This window comes from Solanum stenotomum, chromosome 9 (genome assembly GCF_019186545.1).
Source record: "Solanum stenotomum isolate F172 chromosome 9, ASM1918654v1, whole genome shotgun sequence".
Lineage (NCBI taxonomy): Eukaryota > Viridiplantae > Streptophyta > Magnoliopsida > Solanales > Solanaceae > Solanum > Solanum stenotomum.
The window spans coordinates 51,462,853-51,485,677 of NC_064290.1; the positions used below are offsets into that span (position 1 = coordinate 51,462,853).

General features: G+C 35.7%; 4 protein-coding genes across 4 annotated transcripts in view; 2 read left to right on the forward strand and 2 right to left on the reverse strand.

Moving 5' to 3' along the window:
* LOC125877631 (uncharacterized) overlaps window positions 1-22,825 on the reverse strand; it is a 306,889-nt gene that overhangs the window by 93,066 nt on the left and 190,998 nt on the right. The gene's annotated exons all lie outside the window — the stretch shown is intronic.
* On the forward strand, window positions 339-6,323 carry LOC125876370 (protein OS-9 homolog). The gene is made up of 8 exons (XM_049557553.1): window positions 339-535; window positions 1,732-1,808; window positions 2,368-2,568; window positions 2,659-2,730; window positions 4,137-4,252; window positions 4,565-4,631; window positions 4,711-4,817; window positions 5,823-6,323. Exons 1-8 carry the CDS (start codon window positions 442-444, stop codon window positions 6,031-6,033), a joined length of 945 nt encoding a protein of 314 aa, XP_049413510.1. The 5' UTR covers window positions 339-441; the 3' UTR covers window positions 6,034-6,323.
* Window positions 7,055-15,143, reverse strand: LOC125876348 (uncharacterized). Its single transcript, XM_049557523.1, has 11 exons — window positions 14,743-15,143; window positions 12,607-12,729; window positions 12,166-12,262; window positions 12,043-12,078; window positions 11,371-11,558; window positions 11,177-11,279; window positions 10,675-10,856; window positions 10,504-10,581; window positions 10,135-10,237; window positions 9,181-9,274; window positions 7,055-7,595 (listed from the first exon to the last, which is right to left on the reverse strand). Exons 1-11 carry the CDS (start codon window positions 15,054-15,056, stop codon window positions 7,201-7,203), a joined length of 1,713 nt encoding a protein of 570 aa, XP_049413480.1. The 5' UTR covers window positions 15,057-15,143; the 3' UTR covers window positions 7,055-7,200.
* Window positions 19,901-21,515, forward strand: LOC125876359 (protein ALP1-like). The gene has a single exon (XM_049557538.1). It carries the CDS (start codon window positions 19,961-19,963, stop codon window positions 21,314-21,316), a length of 1,356 nt encoding a protein of 451 aa, XP_049413495.1. The 5' UTR covers window positions 19,901-19,960; the 3' UTR covers window positions 21,317-21,515.

Sequence of the window (22,825 nt, forward strand, 5' to 3'; positions counted from 1 at the left end):
TCCCTTTTATGAATTATGAAGATCCGTATTAATAATAAATATATAGTTTACAAAAAGTGGTACAAGTTACAAGTTACAACTATGTGATTTGATTGGTCAATTCACGTTCATCTAATGATAAGCTCCAACTTGATTGGCTAGAATATGTCATCTAATATTGTAGAATATGTTTTTTTTTTTTAAATCTATTTTTAATAATAATAATTTTTTATTTCTAACTTTTTACTTGATATGTCACAAAATTAAAATATATTTAGATTATATTTAATTTATGATTATAAGGTCTAATTTTTTTTGAAATTTCGTGTCAAGTTAAAACCAGATAATATAGTATAGTCAACAAGCAAGAAATTCTCTGTTTCGCAGACCACTGTATCATATTCTACACCATAATTAGGGTTTCAATTTGGGGCGAAAAAAAAAACCAGAGAAAAGAAGAAGATGAGATCGGTATGGTGTTTGATTGTTCTAATTTTCTCCATTAATCTCTTATATGGCGTCGTCACTTCCTCTCAGATATTATCTGTTCATGCAGGTATACCCAAAATCTCAAGTACTTTCTTTGTTATTTCAATGCTAAATGGAAAAAAAAAAATTAATTTAAAGTCCATTGTTGATGTGTTAATTGTAATAAAAAATGAATTTTTAAGTTTAGTTTGTAAATATTTTTGTTCGTGTTGGATTATGTAGCTCAGTATTTGCTTAATTGAGAGAGATCATTCGATAATTAGCTAGTTGATTGTAGATTTTAAAAATTATCTGCAAATATTTTCAAGTTCTGTACCCAAGGGTGTGGCCTAGTGATCAGTCTCAGTTCAAATTCTAAAGAGACAAAAATGATCATGTGACTAAGAATATAGTTATTTGGTACTTGTTGCTGATAGGTGATAGAAGGTATCCGTGGAATTAGTCGGGGTGCGTACAAGTTGACCCGGACACCTGGTTATCAAAAAAAGGGTCATGTTTTGGGTTTTTGGGACTTACACTTGCAAAACTTCAATTTTTTTCCAACTAAAATGCATGTCTAAACATAACTTCAAATTCCAAAATCGCAATTTCAAACGCTCAAATTTTCAAGTTTCAACTTCAAAATCAATGGTCAAACGGGAGGTAAGAATTTTAGGCGTGTTGTTAATGAAGCATGATTGGGAAAGGGAAATAATGAGCCAACAATACTAGGTTAATAATCCTGTTTAGTGTTTGTTTACCTTTGATTTCTAGGCTTAGTTCATCTTCTTTTTTGTGTTTTAGAATGATTATTATAATAACTGAAATTGGTTAATAGAATTACACAAAAAAAGGAAAAAGCTGTAATTGGTTGATGCTCTAAATTTTTAGTAATAGAAGCATTAACTAATAGCTGGGAATATTAGCTTGAGCTGGCAAGGGAGGTAGGCGTACCCCGTGCACCAAGTGCCCCCCATATCTAGTGTTGGGGTAGGGGAAGAGGTGTATATCGTTCACAGTCTTCCGCTTGCATTTCCAAAAAGAGGCTGTTTCCACGTGTTTAAGTGTGACCTACAGGGTAGTCACGAAAAGAGAAACTCTATTGTTCACGCCCTTAAATTATTGTTCTTGAATGAAAAAGGAAAGCCAGCAGCCTTTCTGTTCACTTGATTACGCTAGTGCTGGCAAAGTTTACATCTTGCTCAAAGTAGAGTACTTTCCAGAATGATTATTATTTGCTACTATTAGGTTGTAATTCTTGTCATTCATTCCTGTTTGTGTCAGGCGCATCATTCAGTCAAAGTTCTAAAGAACCAAAATATAAGGTTGAGTTTCATTCAGAAGACTCACCTTTCCAACCGGTAAGTTATTTGTCATATCTCTCACCTTTTTACATATTCATAGGCACACTATGCACTTCAAAAACTTTATATGCTTGCAATAAAAGATGATCTTTAATTATAAATAGGATTCTAAGAAGTGGATGTAAAACTGGCAAGTACACTACGCGCTAAAACACATGAATAATTTTAGAGTCTACTGTTCTTGAAACTACAATTAAGAATTTAAATCTATGTTAGTCGTACGTATAAGATTACATTGGGAACTGGGAAGCATGCTGAACAGCCTCTTTTGAGCAATGTATTTGAAGTATAGTACCACCTTTAGGATCCTTTAGTGGTGACACTGGTAACTTGAGGGTTATGAACTGTGGGATAAATTTGAGAACATTTAGGCTTCTTTGGTACCTGAGGGAAAAGTGCAACTGATACTTTCATTAATTTTGTATGCAACCTGTTGAAGGGGGATGCAAACAGAAATTTGACCTGATATTCTGTGCAAATAATGATGAGATGGAGGGTAAATTTACATGTATGATCACTCTACAAATCTTATGTACTGGTGCACTCTGTTTTGCAGGATGATGACCAGGAAACTATTCTTATGCCCAACAAAAACGGGGAGAAGTTCCTCTGTTATTTGCCTAAAGTCGATAAACCGAAGATTGGTAAACCAGTGACAACCAATACAAGCAGTTTGGTTGTGGACACTGAGAAACGCATCAAGTTGAAGACGCCAGATGAACTACTTGAAGTACTGAAGGATAAATGCCTTGTCAGGGTGAGAATCCATCTAGCTCTTCCCTTACCACTTGATGAAAGAAGTAGTCTAATTTTTTCTATTATCTTGCACTATCAAACTTTTCTACAGCAAGAAGGGTGGTGGTCATATGAATTCTGTTATGAGAAGAAGTTGAGGCAAGTTCATTTGGAGGATGAAAAGGTATGTTTTACTTCACTTTTAAGTGTGTTCTTCAGGCATGATTTCTCAGAGTAACCTTTTGTTTTTTGCACCAAGAATATTTTAAATATTTAATTGGCTGAGTCTTTGTTGCCTTGCTAAAGCTCCTGTCATGTGATTCGGGGTGGGTTGGTTTTGGAAAATTCAAAGGATCAGATACTGACATTGGATAATCTAAAACCACTTCCTCCCCCCCTGCACACCTTGATTAATCCACTGGGCAGCCTGTACAGCCACTTATGTTGCCAAAGGTAATCCTACCCACCAAGACGGCAAAGACCATAGCAAATGATGTCACACTAAGTGCTATGGCTGGGATTTGAACCGAGAATCTCTATGTAGTTACTCCCATTTCTCGACCACTAGACCATCCCATCCTCCCCTCCCATTTGGTATGACTCATGTTGACTTTCATGGTGGTGAAGTTGAATGAGCTGTTATATTCGACTTTGAAATAGCCAAGAAGATCTAGTATAGATTTCTGACTATATCCAGGTCCAGTGGGTGATGCCAAAATCTTTGAGGCAACGCTTTCTAAGCTGGAAATTTGAGAAGGAAAAAAGAATTAATTGCCTAATTCTTATATGTTCCGAAAATTTCTTGTTCTTGCTGCTTTTTGGTAATTTTTTCATCTATAGAAGACAGATGATTTACTAGACTTTAAGGATTGCCTGTAAGTTTGCAAATGGGACTAAACTGTTTGTTCTGTCATATCTTTTCTTTTATGCAGATTATATTGTAATTGAAAAGATAAATAGTTGAAAGATGTGAAGAGTATAGAGACGTCATATCAAAATCAAAATATTATGATGTAGTAGTAAATTGAATGACTTAACATCTTGAACTTGTTGGGTTTCTCATTCAAGTATAGATTTTGAATTATTGGGATGATGAAAATAGAAGGTAGCACAAACATATTTATTGGAGAAAAAAGTAGGTCAAACATATGGAGGGAGGATGTTTATTGAGCAATTGCATTTCTTGGTTCATCATAGCCTGCATACTGTTTTCATGTACATATGAGTATTTTTTACTCTCTCCGTATTAATATATTTGTTTTACTTTTCTTTTTAGTTTGTTTTAAAAAAAGTGTCTTTTTCTATATTTAGTATTTTTTATATTTCAACATTCTCACTTTATCCTTAATGACAACTCCTTATAAAAACGATCTGGCATGGTTAAGACCACAACATTCAAAGGATATTGTCGGCAATGCTATTACTTTAAAACCAAAAGACTACAAAATCTTCTTTATAATCTTAAACTTAGTGTCTGATAAAACTAGGTCAAATAAAATGAAATGGTAGTATATGCATTGTTGATCAATTATTTGCCTTGTTAAAAAGTGTATTCTCTGATAAAAGAAAATATTTGTTATGTGCTTTCAGTTGGTTCAAGAATTTATCTTGGGTTTTTATGATGCTGAGGCAACCGCAGCTTATCATCAAAAGCACTCAGATAATTCAGTACTTAAGGATCCCCGTTCGAAAGATGCATCACAAAGGTATGGATATCAAACTGTGAGTTACTAACTGGCTTGGAAAGAGCTTCTATTATAAACCTTGGGTACATAGTGAGTCTGCTAACCACATTTAAAAGCAAAGGCTCTTCAGTTTCAAGTTTCACATATGTACTTGACTACAGAAAACAACTATTATTTTACATTTATTCAATTTTAGAAAATTTTGGGAAGTCTTTCTCCAACTTGAAGCACAATGCCTGATGTGTGGATGGATTAAAATTTTTAATTTCTTCTTCAGAATAATTAATTTCTCCTTCAGAATAATTAATTTCTCCAACCCTTTGGCTTCTGTAGATATCATGCTCATATATATACTAACGGAACCGTATGTGATTTAACAAATGAAAAACGACAGACAGAGGTATGAAGCTATTCTTTTGCTTTTTGCTATTTGTCTTTTTTATTCAAAAATTCTATATTTCTGATGGACTCAATTCCAGGTGAGGTTTGTTTGCTCAGAGCCTAGAGCAATGATAAGCTCTATAACTGAATTGTCCACCTGCAAGTACGCTCTCACCGTACACTGCCCAACCCTCTGCAAACACCCGTAAGTTATTCTCCTTGATTTTTAAAGAAAGTTACTCCTGATTTTTTGTTCAATTTCTCTCTTATCGCTGCTGATGACGGCAGCAAGTCATCCTTTCTCTTTTGGGTTGTCTGTTATTTCTGGTTGCTGTTTATATCTATTTCAATACTAGCTTCCATTAGTAACTTACTATCTGCTGCTGACGTATTGAGAAATTGGAGACTTTTCTAGGTAGGAAGTGGAAATCCAGTTGTCTTTCATGTTAGTAAAACGCTGGTCAAAAGCATTCATCAAGAAGTACCATAAGCTGAAAACGCATGCTTATTATAGGTGTCAGTCAAAAGTCAGCAGACCACCACATCAAACATGCTGTGATGGTGTAGGAATCAAATAATTTTTCATTCTTTTCTCCAATCTTAGTTGTCTTGGTATTTTCTGATAGTCTTAATAACAATAACAAACCCAGTGTTATCCCACAAATGGAGTATGGGGAGGGTTGTGTGTACACAGACCTTACCCCCACCTTATGTGGCCACCTTTTTGTGAGAACTACACTTGTGGGATTTGATGCTTGGTTGTGTAGTTGATATTTTCATACTCAAGATTTGTATATATTTGGATAATGAACAAAGTTCCTCCCTCAGATTGATGCATTATGCTGGACTTCAAAAGTATGTCTTTGATAGATCAATTTTAAATAGAAAGAATTCACTAGGTTACTCCATTGAACACTTAACAACTACTCTTAAATATTACTGAATGTTAGCATTATTGCTATGCAATCATTTAGGTTTGGTTATCTTGACATTTATAGCTTGTTCTCCATATAAGCACAAGGACAACTCATTTTCTCTGGTCGTCAGCATTTGCTCTGATTTCGGAAACAGCCTCTCTACCTCCCAAGGTAGGGGTAAGGTCTGTGTACACACTTCCCTCCCCAAACACCACTTGTGGGATTACACTAGGTATGTTGTTGACTTCTTGTTGTTGTCAGCATTTGCTCTGATTGTTAATTGTTCTATGCAGGCTCTTTCAAGAAGAAAGGCCAGTGTGGCATACCATTAACTGTAATACACTTCCAAAAGATTTCAGAGAAACGAAAGTTGAAGATAACTTTGAAAATGAAAAGATCGCCATGGTGACAGGCTCAGTGTATCAGCCTTCGATTGATTCAGACGAGCACGTGAGAGCGGAGGAAGACAATTCAGATGATGAAAATATCACCGTAGCAACATAATACATACATGACCTATGAAGGAATTTACTGCAGAAATGTTACATTCATCGACTTATCGATATCAAGCTGCTAAGCCTCAACTCTTTTTCTACTTGTTTATCTGATTCAGTATAGAACTTTTTTGAAAGGTACAACACATTTTCTTAAGGTACAGGGATAGAAGTCAGATTTGTTGAGGAAACATTGACCCTAATGTTATAATATAAGATGGGCATTTTAGCTCAAGCATTCTCAAAGATTGTGCACTACTTTCAAAATTCCAATTGCTTAATTGTTGGTGAGTTTATTCACATTCTATTTTATCTTTAATTTGTTGTATGGTGAACGTAATTGCAGAGTTTTTCCTGGTTTGTTTTTAAACCAAAGACCTCATCCCCTCTAAAGAGAAGAAATCTAAATTCAAAAGGAAAAAGGAAAGCAAGAAACAGAAGGTACATCTTAGGAAAATAAGTGGGGTTCTTACTTTCTTTCTTGTGCTGGGTACGTAAACAAAAAAACATAGTTAATGTAGGATGCCACTTGTGAACTTGTTTTGGAAACCTCGTTTTCAAGAATTTGTTTAACGAAAATATTTTTCAAAATTTTTGAACTAATCAAACATGAAAAAATTGTAAAACATTTTGTGAAAAATATTTTCTTCCATACTGAACAGTGAACACACCCAAAGTCTTGAACAAGAGGGGTTAAGCTTTCTATCATCATGACGTCAAGCTATTTTTCCAGCTCTTGTTTTTGTCTTTAAAAAACAAATTATTGAGCATCCACTAGAACATGACTCGTAAATTTGTACAAAAATTCCCTATTGTTACAACACATAGTAAGATTTGAATCCATAATTTTTAAATATAACAGATTCAATGCTAAAAAACTTAAAGATTTAACTCATAGAGCTTTAATCCTAAATCCATCTCCGAATCAGGACCAAGAGGAAGTTGACAGAGTAACAAAACTCTGCACCATAAACGCAAAATAATTTAACAAAAAGGAAACGCAAGGCATCACTCTTTCCTTTGAAAGGGAACTATTCAAAACCTATCAAGGATTATTAGGCTATATATATAAGATTATATGTGTTCTATTCACAGCAAACTATTCAAGTTTTTGTTAAAGTGTACTGTACTTTAAACTACGAATACGGACAATTCTCAACATGTATTGTACTTTTAACTATGACGATGAACCAATATCTACGTTAACTCCTACGGTTATTAAAGCTAAGTACTCGTTTATAGCTTCACCTTCTTCCGTGACCTCAATGTCGTAGTCAGAGTAAGCATCTCCTTTTAGTAATTCGCCAGTAATCTCATCTTCCATTTCTACATCACGCGTCTCAACTTTGTTATGACTTGGACCTCTATCGCTACTTGAGCCTGCGTTAGTACCTGATCCATCTTCACTTTGGTCATTAGATAGAGGATCATTTGCAATTCCATCTCCTCCCTGGTCGTTGGGAAGAGTATTGTCTACATTATGATCTCCTGCTGCAGCAGTATTACTTGTTCCTTGAAGCAGATGATCTATCGCTGCTTGACGTGTGCCAAGGCTGCGAATAGCTGCAGCCGCTGCCAAAACAAAACCATTTTATATTATTATGTCAGCTCAAATGACGACCATATTAAATTAGACTATCCTACTTACAAGAAATGAAAGCAAATGAGAGTTCATGACTTCTAATTAACTAGTAGTGAATTGCCAGCCAGCAGGCAGCAGCTTAGCACGATTGTTGAGCAAGGCAGAAACCAATAATTTTTTTACAATCGTGCTGTCTGGGCCAGCTTGCGTGCATCTCGACTAATTTCACGAGATACCTGTCACCTCCCACCAAAACCAGACAGGTAACTCCGTCCACCAAGGCTAGGACAGATGAGAAGAAATCACTCGCAGTACAGAGATGAGGAGCTCCCTATGCTTTTTGATCAAGAAAAAAAAAGCATAGGAAACACTTCATCTTTGTACTGCAAGGAAGATAGGGCAAGTTATAGAAAACACGGTCACCAAGTAAGGAAACTCCAGACACTGAAAGAACTTCTTGGCTGCCAAAACCATTGTAAACAGCCCAATCAGATAAAATCTTACATGATATTCTTCTTTGAGGCAATGGCGATCCTCGTATACGGAGTTTTTGCAAGTGTTAAATTTTAAAGGTAGTCTACTCGATTTATTCCTTGATGCTGTCATGAGATTGGTGTTCCCTTTTGTAAAGAACTGGACATTGGGCCTTAACTCAATGCCAAAATGTAGCTCATGAGGTGAGAATTGTTCAAAATCATGCAAGGAGACTAATCCCACAACTATTGTGGACAACTTAACACCCCCTCCACACACCCACAAACCATAACGTAACTCCAAAAGGTCTGCTAACTACTGCATTAACCTCAAAACCTACCTAACCAACGGGTGAAAGCACAATTCATGAAATTCCACCAATATCAGGGTACATAAGGCCCTACATCTTTTTGTCCTTTTCCTTTTATTTGGTGGCTGAGGACTGGTAGAGACCTTCTTGCCTACAATCCTTAACAATTCTTCTGCTTTTTCACTCAAATACATTTCTTGGAATTTATTCTACCCATCATGTTACGAAATCAACACTTAAAATAATCACTTTTTATGGAAGAATGATAGGTCAAAAAGTTATTACCGGAAATAAAATGAAATGTTAATAGAATTAACGAGATCAGTTTAAGTGAACAGTTCTGTCTTAGCCACTTTTGTCATTCTAAGATCTTTCTAACTATTTGTCAACAAGGTGGGAGTGGCCTCCTTGGCGGACACAATGAGAGAGGTGAGGCTGAGATGGTTCGGGCATGTGAAGAGGAGATGCAGAGACGCCCTAGTGAAGAGGTATGAGAGGTTGGCTATAGTGGGTATGAGAGAGGTAGAGGTAGGTCGAAGAAGTATCGGGGAGGTGATTACACTAGGTATGTTGTTGTTGTTGGATTTGAGTCCCTAAAAGGTAATGTGTCAACTTTTTAAAGCTAAAGAAATGGGATCCCAGTGAACTCGCTTTACTGAACCCTAAGCGCTAATACGGCAATGCCACACAACAAAACGCTCACCTCAAAATTAAGAAAACCAGGCAGTTACTAAAAAAAAGGATCATGGATAAGAACTTAATTCAGGATGAATTTAACAAATACTAGATACCTGCTTCTCTGGGGAAACCCATGGATACAAGTTCTTCAATTGAAGCATTGGCTGCTTGACGCAATCTTTTCTTCTTCCTAGACTCAATATGTATCTGCATTACGAAAAGAAGAGGCATATAACCAGAGATATTATTTGATAAATGAGCACTGCAAGTCAGAACACCAGAAATTGATAAATCCTATTTTCTCTGCACCATTTTCAACTATATCAAAGAGTCATTCCATTCCACTAGTACAGGAATCGTCAAAGCACGGGCAATCTACCATGCGGCAAATACAACTGTCTCATTGAATAAGTAAATGGTTGAATTTTTCCAATTGCACGGTCCCAGAAAAATCAGGTGCTTATTCCCATTTTATTAAATTAACTAATTATCAAGCTAGCCCATTGTTTTTTTCAAGAAGTCAAACTTTCATTAGTAGACATCAAGTTGGTATCAAAAGTATTTACAAAGGTGTCCATATGACTAGTAAACGTCAAGTTGGTGTCAAAAGTATTTATGAGTTGACTACTGCCATTCATCAAACTTGCCAGTTGTTTATTTTGAGTTCGTCTAAATCAGAAGAGCAAGAGACCCCGACCCATCTTTCTGATACTTCTAGATAATATTAGTTCTTCAGATATAAAAAAAAAAAAAAAAAAAAAGTAGAACCACTAGAGATTTCTCTTGGTCTACCTCTAACGATAATAATCACCAGCACTTCGTAATATTTGATTGATCACTATTTTGCATATTCCTTTTCCTAAAGGAGTTCCTAGGGCATTCAAACACTTTTTGACAAGCATTTGCTGCAGCTGATCTGCAAACCTAGGTAGAATTAACTGGTAGGAACACAACCCAACCAATTCCCAAATTATAAACTTGTAATAAAATTCGACCAGCAATTTATACCTGGGTAAGTAATCCACTAATAGCTTCACGTGGACATTTATTCATGCCAGGAAATTTACCTGTATCGAAGAATTAGCTTCTGGATTTGTCAAGTCATCCAAAGCCTTTTGTGTGTCATTTTCATTTCGTCGAAGTGCTTCTGCAGCAAGCTCTTTCTCAAACCTGGCATTCAGGAATATGAATGAGTTTTAAATATCAGTCCAGTCAAGACTCAACATAAGCCTGACTTAGGATAAAAGAAGCTCAGTCACTCTGGTTTATCAGCCAAATGTACTGTTTGATAGCCGAAAAAGCTCTCCTTCAGATTTTCAGATCCAGAGTTAGTAATGAGTTATGATCTTAAAAAGTAGTTTCAGTCAAATTGTCCTATGCAAGGGATACATGGAACGTCCCCACACGAAAGATCCTGTGATACAAGTCTTACTTACCCAATTGACACCAATTCATTCAGCCTCTCGATATCAACAGCTTTTCCAACGGGAGTCGTTCCATAACACTTTTGCTCCCTACAGTTAATATGGTAGAGATACATTTGATAAATGTGTCTAATCTTAATGAAATACAGAAAGGAATTATATTTTAAACAAAGATGAACTCACATGATCTCCTTCTGCCGCTTAAGGTCATCCACCCTTTTCCTTGCTTTCTTTTCTTTCTCTTCAACAAGAAAATCAACAGCATTTTCTACTACTTGATTGTTCATGCGCAGCGCTCTCTTGGAATCCCGTTCTTTGTAGCCCATACCCAAAAGTAAGGACAAAGCTTCATCTGGAATTTGAAGCTGTTTTTTAAAGAAAGACAAAAATGGTTTAACTGTTTATGAAGAATTAACCAACAGAGAAGGAACAGCAGCTGATATCCCAAAGAAGAGAAGTAATAGATGTGTATGTAAATTCAATAGACTAATAAGTCAGCATCACAAGCAGCGCATGAACACATGTGCACATGCATGAATAACTAGATAGAAATTGAAGCAAAAGTAGACACTGGAGGTGAATATATTATCTCTTACAAGAACTAAAATATTTTCCAAATATCTGTCTATTAGTGAAATTGGAAAGAGCCAACTATCATCAGCTTTACAAAGAATGACAGGCTAACCTGCAAAAACTTTGTTTGAGCAGATGTCAAGGACTTTCTAGATTTTTCAGTCTGATTGCTATGATATGCCACTACTCCTTCTAGCAGCTCCAGCCTCAAATGTCTAGAAAGAAGATATGGAAGCAACAAATTTTCAAATAATGTTCCTGCATTATACACAAGCAGTATCAATCTGTTTTGGAGGGTTTACTCACAGGGCAATCTCCGGATAACGTCCTTTTTGAAGCAGTCTGAGACGACTCGCTTCCTTCCCATGAGAACGCTCAAGCCCTTCCCTAGCTTTTGCAAGGCGGACTCCTGCAACTGAGAGCCAGCTGATATCTCGGAGCATAAAGTAGCACCACACCATATCTATTTGCAGAATGGGCACATTGTCAACCATCTGAAAAGCCAACGAGGAAGGGTGGAATCATCAAATATCAGCTATGGAGCAAATTTCTACAGACCAGTGAATAAAGTGTCTTGCCATAAAATGAAATATACATTTTATAAATGCTAAGCACTATTCACAAGATAAGGCCATTCAAGGACTGACAACAAAGACTCAGATCAAACAACCATATGAGAAGAGTACGGAGGGCATGTTCCATGACTTTGTTGCAATAAATAAATTATATCATCTTATCACCTTTGATTTCTTTCTTTTTCCATATTATATAACTCAAAAGTGCAAGGTCACTTTTTTTAATTGTTGCAGAAGTCCAAGGTCACTTTTCACATCAATTCCGTGAGGAATTCACATTTAGAAATTGTGAGCCACTCTCCATTAATCATTAAATAATGAACATTTATGGCTCTCATCTTTAATAACAATAATGCTTAAACTAATAAATACTAAATTTTCTGGAAGAAAGAATCTAACTCACCTCGATGAGTTTCTGGTCGCAGAGAGAGAAAGCTTCCTGCAAAGAAGAATCCGCTTCTGTATGAGCATTCAACAAGATGTTTATATAAACACGGTGAAAAGCAAGAAAAAGATTAGCACTAACCTCTCCCATGGTCAGCACTTCTAGTGCTTCCTTGTATTTCTTCTTCCTCATCAAGGCTTTTGCATTTGCGTGAAGCATGAGGCCCATCATTATTGCCCTTAAAATAAAGAAAAAGGAATCAACAGATTGTGTTTCATAGTCAATATGAAACTGTTTACTAAATAGGTTACACCAACACCAACAAACCCAATTCCACAGATGGGGTCTAGGGAGGGTAGTGTGTACTCAGAGAAGTTGTACCCTCGGCTCAAGGAGAGATGAAAAATAAGCAGTAATAACATACAGTAGTAACAGCAAGATAATAGATAAACGAAGCGAAAGAAACAATCAGATAGTACTACAGATCTAAGAATAAGCAACTCAAAAATTATACTAATACTCCTAGTGCGGAAAAGAAATACGCTTGTTAACTAAATAAATTAGGAAAATAATTTTGCATACCTCTGGTCAGTCTCAGATCCCAGTTGCACCTTTTGTCCACTCTGATTTTCGAGCTCCAGATTGAAATCTTCAACAGGTAATGAGCCATCCGCATGCCTCGCTGACAGAGAAACAGCAGCAGCCCTGTAATTCCAATCATATCAGTAGTTAGCTAGAAAAGAACAATACAGGAAAACATGTCTATCCAGGCAGAGAAGTCACAGTTGACTGGATTGAAATAAAGGTACACTTCAATGCTAAGAAGGAAAGCAAATTAAAGCAAAACCATAAAAAAGGATGTCGGCGAAATATATAGAAAATGTAAATCACTATTCCAATCTCTAACCTCCATATATAAATCATAGCTACTATAAGCGATAGACATCGATAGACAATTAAAGTTGCCACCAATAGTCAAATAGAAACCTCTACTTGGCACAGGTGTATCTCGTAGACGTAGACACCAGGGTATGATAGACATGCCTGATTTTGGGGGGAGGNAACATTTAGAAAACCACCCTCGCCCCCTTATCCATTCTTCTACTTCTTCATCCAAAATAATCACCCCACCAAAACGCAAAGAGCATAAGCCAAACCCTCCTATCCCTTCCTCTTTCAATAGCTTCTCTCCATTCCACCCAAACACCATCTCCACTCATATTCTTTTTCACCGTCAATTTGAGCATAAATACGTCCTGCCCAAACCCTTGACCCATAACAAAACCAATTTTCATTTCCCAAAGCCCTTCTATGAGAACCCCCCCCCCCCCCCCCCCAACCGACCACCACACACACAAGCAATGGGGTGGAAGATTTGATGTGAATCGAACGAGTCATAGTTTGAAGCTAGACTATCTTTTGGAGGCTTTTAATGACGAGTTAGGCGTTCCTCACCCGATGGTAGATTCCTCTACCAATTTGAGAGTGAATTCTGAAAACGAGCTTGATCTTCCTACATCGATAGCGGTAGAAACCGAGTTGTTGTTTTCACAATTGTGGTGAGTGCTTTATGAAGAAGATGAGAGTGGAGAGGTGGAGATGGTGGTTGTCGTGATGGCCTTTTTCTGTATATTTTGTGACTATAGTGGTGTTGAGATTTGCTGTGGTTTTGTGTGTAGGTGAATTGTTAAATTGAGAAGGTGTGTTGGCAGTAGAATGGTGGTGTCGCGAAAAAAATCAGGAGCTATGGTGGTGTTGCAAAGGAAGGTGCAATTGAAATGACAAAGATGATTAATATTCATGTATTTTGCTGCTACCATATCATCAGAAACTACCAAAGGATCACCACAACTATTAGAATCCCCAAACTCAGTGGAAATACAACAGAAAACACACAAGGCAAGTCACCATCAGAATCAAATATTAATTTTTACATGTACCAAAATAGCAGCTAAGTCAGACCCTACTCACACTATTTAAAAACAAAATTAACAACCCATAGCAAATAGAATCCCAAGTCAAATTCAGTGGAGACATACAACAAATAAAGAAGAAGCTGAACAACAACAAAAAAGGAACCAGAGCCCCCCAAACACCCAAACACAACAATGATCACAATCAAAATCAATTTTATGTACGAAGAGAAAAGCTAAACAAGACACTACTTTCACTCTGATCATACTACTAAAGAACCCCCTCCCCCCCATACACACACAGACAACAATGATCAAAATCAATTTTATGTACCAAGATAAAAGCTAAAGCAAGCCACTAGTTTTCACTGTGATCACCCTTCAGAAACAAAACTGACTGTAGCCTTGAAAGCCTACTGCAACACTCTTCCTCAAATAAGGAAGAAGATGAACAACAACAAAAACTCCCTCCTCCCACCCCATCACACACACACACACACTAACTTTTTTTTAAAATCAAAATCAATCTTGTGCACCAAGATAAAAGCTAAGCATGCCTTTGATCACCCTTTAGAAACAAAACTCACATAGCCTAATAGAATCAAGAGAACAACATGAAAAGAACATAAAGAATGACCATAAAAAAGCTATATTTAGCCTTGTTCTTCTTTTATATGTATACCAAACTAGCAGCTAAATCAGACACTACTTCCAAGCTATTAAAAGTCACTACTTCCACTCTGATCACCCAACCCCATCAAGTGATTCAACAAAAGAACATAAAGAATGACAAAAAGATACTAACTTTAGCCTTGAAAGCCTAGTAGAACGTTCTTCCTCAGCCAAAGACTCTTCCTTTACAGACTTCCCTTGATCAACAGAAACCCTTGAAGCCAAAATCTTTGCATTGTTTCTAACACCCAATTGACTCAATTTTTCAGTTCCATCACCATCTTTCAACAATTTACCAGCACATATAAGGTTAATTGTTTCGGGTCCACCACCATGACCCGATCTTTTTGCTACCTCTTCTCTTAACATTAGTACTGTCCATTCTTCCAATTCCACTTCCAGTACACCACTCCATGCCCCTCCAATCTTCAATTTTGCAGACCCCATATCCTTATTTTGCAGAGAAAATAGTAAAAAGTTGGATTCTTCAAGTCTTTAAACTTAGGAGAGAAGAGTTGGAATCTTGTTTATATATAGGACGCTTAAGTCCTAAAGTTTTTTGGTGAAGAAAACCTGGACTATATCGAAAACATGGGACCCCTTCTTTTTTTTTTTTTTAGAGAAATTATAGAATTATTTAATTATTCTTGAAATAATGATTTAAAATTGGAGTAGGAATTTTAAGTTGTTTAGAATTTGTTATTAAGTATTTATTTGATTCATGTCTAACTAGGATTTGTTTGTCCTCATTTATATTAGAATAAGTTTTCTAGTTCTTGTTTAGTTTGGTTTCTTATTTTAATTGAAGAAACTAGAAATAATTAGAGAGAATTTGTAGTGAGATTCGCTTTTGAGTTTATGAATAAAATATTTTTCATCAATTATGTATATTATTGAAAATATTAATTAATCTAAAATTATTTATTTCATTCCTGCATAACTTTATTTATCTTATCACCATACGAAACAGTGCTCGAGAATTCAACAAGAAAGGAAATGACTCGAGCGACATTAATCCTAAGTTTTCTTTCATCTCTTCAATTGTAGTTTGATAGTTATAATATTGTGGTGCTTGATGAATATTGTTGCTTATTGATTTTTATGTCATATTAATTTATGAATGTTCACAAGCACAAAGATAAACCATACATATTTTACGTAATACATAATACATAAATATATTATTTAATTTGATTTCGAATAATATTAATACTCTTCAATTTTGAGTATGAATAAATAGACATCTAAATTTGCATAGAGTTGAACAGGTAGATATACACATCCTACATGACTTAATACAAATCAATTCAAGTGTATTTCATATGAAATTATCATATAAAATGCATATTCGTTTACTTATTCAACTTTATATAAATTTAATGGATTAGATTTCGATGTTATTAATGGTATTGATTGGCTCCATTCTTATTATGCTTCTTTTGATTGTAGGACTCGAGTGGAAATCTCAGCCTCAGGCCTCCTTGGAAAACATAACACTGGCACCTCATAGCTGCCTACTGTTTGAGTAGAACCTCTACACCTCTACCCTATGGAGTTGGAGTCCCTTATCAAATTTACCGCCACCTCTATCGACACCTTGTGACTGTGGTATGTCTCCGACATCATTTGTTATTAACTAGGTCCTTGTAGATTGAATAGTAGATTTGAGTCTGATAGTATGCGTCTTAGCTTAGACATTTGTACTGCTTGTTAGATCCCCAAAATGGAAAAATCAAATTTATCATTTTCACGTGTTATAGTCTATGAATTTTTGGTGATATGTGATCTCAATTTATTTTTGACCGAAAATTTTCATGGACGTCTGTTACGACCTTATTAATCGTTTGATACGATATATAAGAATATTACTAAATAGAATATATAAATAATGCTTGTATTAGTTGTACCCGTCTAATTAAGGATACATATCACACGTTTGCAGATGACAAGTGTTAAATAAAAGGATAAATTACCTATATACACACCTTTATTTTTCATAATTTCTATTATTCCCTATTATTTTAAAATATTTCCAAAATCCTTTTTTTTCCTTCCAAACCCCATTGTTCTGGATACATAAAGTTGTATACGTTTCTCGTCTTATTTTTACTCCTTATTTCACTCCCTCAATCTCTTCCTATTTTCACTCACTCAATCTTTACTTTCTTCATTTTTCAATTTCCAGATTTGTTCTCCCTCCTTTCAGTAAGATTGCTCCATAATTTTTTCCGAAGAATCCAAGTAAGTCTTCACTCCACAATTTTTCCCAAAGAACTACCGGATCTCCTCCCTTTCCACCTTCACAAAATGCATAAGGGAAAGGTGAAAGAGATGATGTATCCACATTGCTCCTTGCATAAAAATCGTTTCCAGAGGATCCTCTTTTGCTGGTGAAACTACATCATGAAATGGAAAGAAGTAGTCTCTACCAAATGTATCATTTTATCATGTATCAAGTGTTGCTATGTATCTTCTACGGTTGTCCAAATTTAGAAAAATATGTATCTGTACACAATATCAAATTATATTCGTGATACATTTGTGAGCGGAGAAGTTGTGGAAGGACACATGCTCGAGCTTTAAATCTACTGCTGAAAAAATCCCTAAAAAAGAGGGGGAAAAAGTTGGATCTACCATTACACGACTATCACTGTAAAATATACAAATTTTCAATAAATCTCGTTTATTTTGATTCGTAAATTACCCTTTGTTAGTGTCATCAATGATCTGATATATCACTGTCACAGTAGCCTTTATTTTATGCAATGTATCATATTCATATTTAAGGTGTTGATATATAACCCTAATGTTGTTGAATATTCGATTAGTTTTATCATGTTCAACATAAATATTGTTGATACATAAACACTACATAATGTATCGTTTACATGTATCAAGTTTTAATGTATCAGCAATCTTATTCAAATTTGAAAGGCTATATAGACAACAATAAATCAGTTGTGTGTTATGTATCGACACTCTTTAATATTTGCTCGGTCTTACCCAACTTAGAATGCAATGTATATGTACATATTACCCAATAATAATCTTGATTTATAAATCGTAATGTTCTATAACTGGAGCATTGTGTATCATATCCAACAATAGGTATATGATACATATCCATTATTTGGCAAACTAAAACTACATGTATCTGATACTTAATAACTACCACACAGTAATGTATCAATCTAAAATCAAACATTTTATGGACAATCTTTACTTCTCTAATGTATCAAATAGGATTACAGTACTTAGCAATTTACTAAATATTTTAGTAATAGTAATGTATCGTGAGTAATATATTCTTCTTGTCCACAACGTCCACAATGTATCTCGTCTAGTTAAAATTACCACAATTACATATTTTTCGCTTATGGCAAACAATGTATCTTATTCCAGCATCAAACTAACACATAACGACACAATTTTGTAACCATCTTATAACATGTACCAGATACATTACAATAACCAATGATACAACCGTTTACAAAAATCCAAGATTTATATATATATATATATATATATATATATTGATGTATCATCCACAATTTTTCTTGATCAAAACAAGTAATTTACATATCTTTATTATTACACTATTTATATGTACAATATACACCATAATAGTCTGATATATTTATACAAATTTGTGATACACACTCGATATTCAACACGTATTTGATTTATCTCAATTGTTAATCCATTTATTACAGGTATCATATACAATATATTATGTGGATACATTTTTATACAAATCACATCCAGATACAAAATGATTACCACATCATAATCTATAGATACAAAATTACTATACACATGCATCGTTTACCACTAATGTATCATGACTTACATGTTCATATCAAAACGACAAAATAAAACATCTTCTTCAACCTTTTGCAACAAAGTCTTAACTTGTCCCCTTAATATATTCTCGCAAGATCCAGGAGTAACCAAGTATTTAGCTTGACAAGTAATCCTTTTTTGGATATTTCTAAAGATGGTGTCTCTAAATTCCCCATAGCAAGATCAACAATGGGGGAATCATTCGTTATATCAATCAATGGTGATTGTTTTTCATTTTTGTTTCTTGATTTCATCAATGTTTTCTTCTCAGATTCTTCAATTTTCCAAGAAATGAAATAACTTTTCTGAAATAAAATTAAAATTTAATAACGAAAGATGAAAAGGGGAATAGAAACTTATTAGTTGACAGAGGGATCTTGTTAGCAATGTTAGCAGCAACCAATGTTGTCCAATCAATTTTGTGTGATACATTGAATTCAAATTACTCGATGATTCAAATTGATGATTTGAAATCGTGAATCGTTTGTCCAATCATCTACAATGGAGGATTTGAGATTCAAGATTTCGAATTGATAGAGAAGATGAAAAATTAATTTTTGATTCTTGTGAAGCTGTTACAGATTGGAATGGAATGATATTGCCTTCCTGATGAATAATCACTTGAAGATAATTACCTTCTCAATATATCTCATCGAAGACAACATTTACGATATCATACAACCTCCTAACTTTAGTTGCATAGATAAGAAGGAACAACATTATTAGAAGGAGCATAGATTGGCAACCCAGTTGAATTATAAGAACTAACAATTTGTGCATTAGTAGTTCAGATTACTCTTGAGCAAGAAAAAAAGGTGCATACTTTTTACTTCTTGTCATGGCAGGAGGTCTCTCATCTCCTAACAATAACTTTGCTGCCTCATCAAGACAAATCATGTCAACCTGAACAGAATCACCACAAAGAATTAGGGTCTGAAAGCAAATTGAGAAACAAAGTTGTACTCGACGATTTCCAATCAGTTTTGCGTGATACATTGAATTCAAATTACTCGACGATTTCGAATTGATGATTTGAAATCGTGAATCGTTTGTCCAATCATCTATAATGGAGGATTTGAGATTCAAGATTTCGAATTGATAGAGAAGATGAAAGTTTGATTTTTGAATTTTGTGAAGCTGTTACAGATTGGAATTGAATGATATCAATCTGTTTGCATGATTTGTGGGAAAGAAAATCAGTTATGCATGATTTGTGGGAAAGAAAATCAATTTTACATTAATATTCCATATTAAGCGCAACAAACAAGTTTATAATGTATTCGGAGGAAACTTATGTATCTGAATGTCTAATTTTTAAAGGATTTTTGTAAAATAGAAAAGAGTAGGGATATAATGTAATTTAGGGTCTTATACTATGAGATTTAGGTGAGTTATACTAAATAAAATATATATTAGCTTGTGCACCGTTAGATAGATCTAAGGAAATATTTTGCTGTAAATAAATCTCAAAGAACACAGAGAGGTCTCTTGAAAGTTGAAGATCATCAATGGCTACCGCCGGTAGAAAGAGAGGAAGAAAGAAGAAGAAGAAGAGGATGAAGACGATGACCAAAAAGATAACCAAACTCACTAAGAAATTCAAAGCCACCCTTCAACTCCGTCACCAACACTGTACTAAACTCATACCCCACCTCATCGCCGCCATTTCCTCCGCCCATTCTTTCCTCCTCCGCCATGACCTCCATCTCCTTCCTCATCAATCCCTTTCCCTCGAATCCCTTATCTCCTCATCCTCCTCTTCCATTTCCAACATCGTTTCACTTCTCTCTCTCCCTCCTCCTCCTCCACGCGCTGTTCCACCTCCACGCGCCGCCGTTACTTCTCCGAGCGACGATGACTCATTACCCGGTTGTTGGTTTCAGCGATTTCTGATTGCAGATTCGGATACCCTTTGGGCTGAAACTTTCAATCTTACGGAACCCTCTTTTACCCTTCTGCTTCGTCTTCTAACGCCTTCGCTTTCTTCACTTTCTGTTCCTCCTAATTACGCTCTTGCTTTGACCCTTTATCGTCTTGCTCATGGTGCTTCATTTTCTGCTGTTTCGCGGCGATTTGGGATTGATTCCCCTACTGCTTGTCGCGTTTTCTACACTGTATGTAAAGCTATTACTGAGAACCTGGGGCATTTGTTTGAGCTCAAGAGTGATATCAATAGGGTTATTGTGGGGTTTGGGTGGATTTCATTGCCTAATTGTTGTGGTGTTTTGGGAATTGAAAAGTTCGAATTGGGTGGTGATTTGCTAGGTGAAAATGGATTTTTGATTGTTCAAGCTTTGGTTGATTCTGAAGGAAGATTTTTGGATGTATCAGCTGGGTGGCCTTCTACTATGAGGCCTGAAACTGTTTTACGAAAATCTAAGCTTTATTTAGGTGTTGAGGAATCAAAAGAGTACTTAAATGGTTCATCTTTTGAGCTAAATGATGGCAATTCAATACCTCAGTATATTCTTGGTGATTCCTGTTTCCCACTTTTACCATGGGTTCTCACACCCTACAGAGGAGAATCGAACTTGGAAGATGGGGCGGAAATGGCATTTAATTCAGTGCATAGAAGAGGAATGCAGTTGGTGGGGACAGCTTTTGGGAGAGTTAGGGAAAAGTGGAAGCTTCTAGCTAGGAAATGGAATGAGCAATGTATTGAGGCGTTTCCATTTGTGATTGTCACATGCTGTTTGCTGCACAATTTTCTTATCAAGTGTAGTGAAGCAGTGACAGATGAAACCGAGGAGGAGTATCCGAGATTTGAAGAGTTTCCTGTGTTTGACGGAGAGGTTGATGAAAGTGGGAAGAAGATTAGAGATGCGCTTGCCTCACACTTGTTTAGGGTAAGTCAGAGGGAATGAATTCCGGGTTTATATTGTTTATGTTATTGTTCTGCTTAGCATCTTAGAGTGATATGTATATATTAATCTGATGTTAACTGTTAAGTTGCCCTAGTTAGAAATTTAGAAGCAGTTTGCCTAGTTTTCGCATTTCCAGTTCTCTTTTGGTCTCATGTAGAATCATATGGAAAATTTAGCATTAGCTGCTGATTCAGTATTAGTGTCTTGTGGTTGATGTTCATTATGCTGAATGAATTGTTGATTGCATGCAAATTAAGGAAGGAAAGCCTTCCGACGAAAACAAATACAAAATAGGAGCATAACTCCTATGATTGCAATGACAGAAGAAAGATTAGGGATGCACTTGCCTTGTGTTGTTGTATATATTAGTACGGTGTTGACTTGGCCTAGATAGAAAATTAGTTGTAATTTGCCTATTTTAACATCTCTAGTTCTCTTTCGGTCTCAAGTAGAACCATCTGGAATTTCGTAAATAGCAGTTAGCTGCTGATTCAGTATTTGCCATCTCGTGCTTGATGTTCATTATACAGATATGGGCAAGGTAGGAGCATTATATGTTCTAACAAGTTTTATGTTAAGGAACAAAAAGGGAAAGAGACAATGTTGGCTTCTGGGTAAGGGGCGTTTGGGGAGTGGGATTTACCATATTAAGTTAATGACAGAAGAAAGCAATGTCACATTGTTCATGCCTCTTAGAATTCCAATAAGCGTGCAACTCAAGATGCTGCTGCTAAGTCGGAGAACTAATAGGGCAGCACGGAACTTTGGAGCATAGCATAATAGTGACTTTATTTACTATTAGGTGAAGCAAATAAGAATCTTAGTCTACTGAAGAGGTATGGATATAAAATAGAACCACCTAAAGATTTTAAGAAGAAACTTCAAACCTGAGTTACAAGTGTGTAAAAAATGTACTAATGTGACATTATGAGCAATATATTAAGGAAAGATCATATAACCAAGATAAGATCACTTGTGAGAACACAATGACTGCTATTTGTGATGCCTCCTGGAAATTTGAATCCTCTTCTTTAACTCCTCTATAGCGACACGATGGGTAGATTCCTTTGCCTTGTTGCACATTTGGTTCTTTCTAAGTAAAATGTGGTGATTACATTCATCATATGCGTGTCAAATTTGACTTCCTAACCTTTTCCTTCCTGGATTAAGATTTCGGGAGATTATGATCTAAGGTCAAGGTGTTAGAATCCCACAGCAGTTACGCATAGGGGGCTATAGTCTCCTTATATGGTCTTGGTCGATCTACTTGGTGAAATGGGACACAATTTTGTAGCCAAAGTAGAATTGGAGGATGGGGCTCAGAAACCTCAAGTTGCACCAATAAAATCCTCCTACAAAGTGGCTATGGAGATTTAATAGTGAAGATTCATTTGTGTAGAAAAAAGTGGTGATAGCTAAATATGGTTTAGGGGGATCTTGGTACAATATACTAATGCAGTATAACATTATGAAACGTGTCCGAAAGGGCTGACAGGGGTTTCAGAGTCC

Bases quoted from the DNA above. Each gene is read 5' to 3' on its own strand.
- LOC125876370 (XM_049557553.1), top strand. From the start codon at position 442: ATGAGATCGGTATGGTGTTTGATTGTTCTAATTTTCTCCATTAATCTC. The intron at 1,809-2,367 runs GTAAGTTATTTG...TCTGTTTTGCAG, and splicing joins AAGACTCACCTTTCCAACCG to GATGATGACCAGGAAACTAT. The intron at 2,569-2,658 runs GTGAGAATCCAT...ACTTTTCTACAG, and splicing joins AGGATAAATGCCTTGTCAGG to CAAGAAGGGTGGTGGTCATA.
- LOC125876348 (XM_049557523.1), bottom strand. From the start codon at position 15,056: ATGGGGTCTGCAAAATTGAAGATTGGAGGGGCATGGAGTGGTGTACTG. The intron at 10,582-10,674 runs GTGAGTTCATCT...TATTAACTGTAG, and splicing joins AAGCGGCAGAAGGAGATCAT to GGAGCAAAAGTGTTATGGAA. The intron at 7,596-9,180 runs GTATCTAGTATT...TTGTTTTGGCAG, and splicing joins GGGTTTCCCCAGAGAAGCAG to CGGCTGCAGCTATTCGCAGC.
- LOC125876359 (XM_049557538.1), top strand. From the start codon at position 19,961: ATGGCTACCGCCGGTAGAAAGAGAGGAAGAAAGAAGAAGAAGAAGAGG.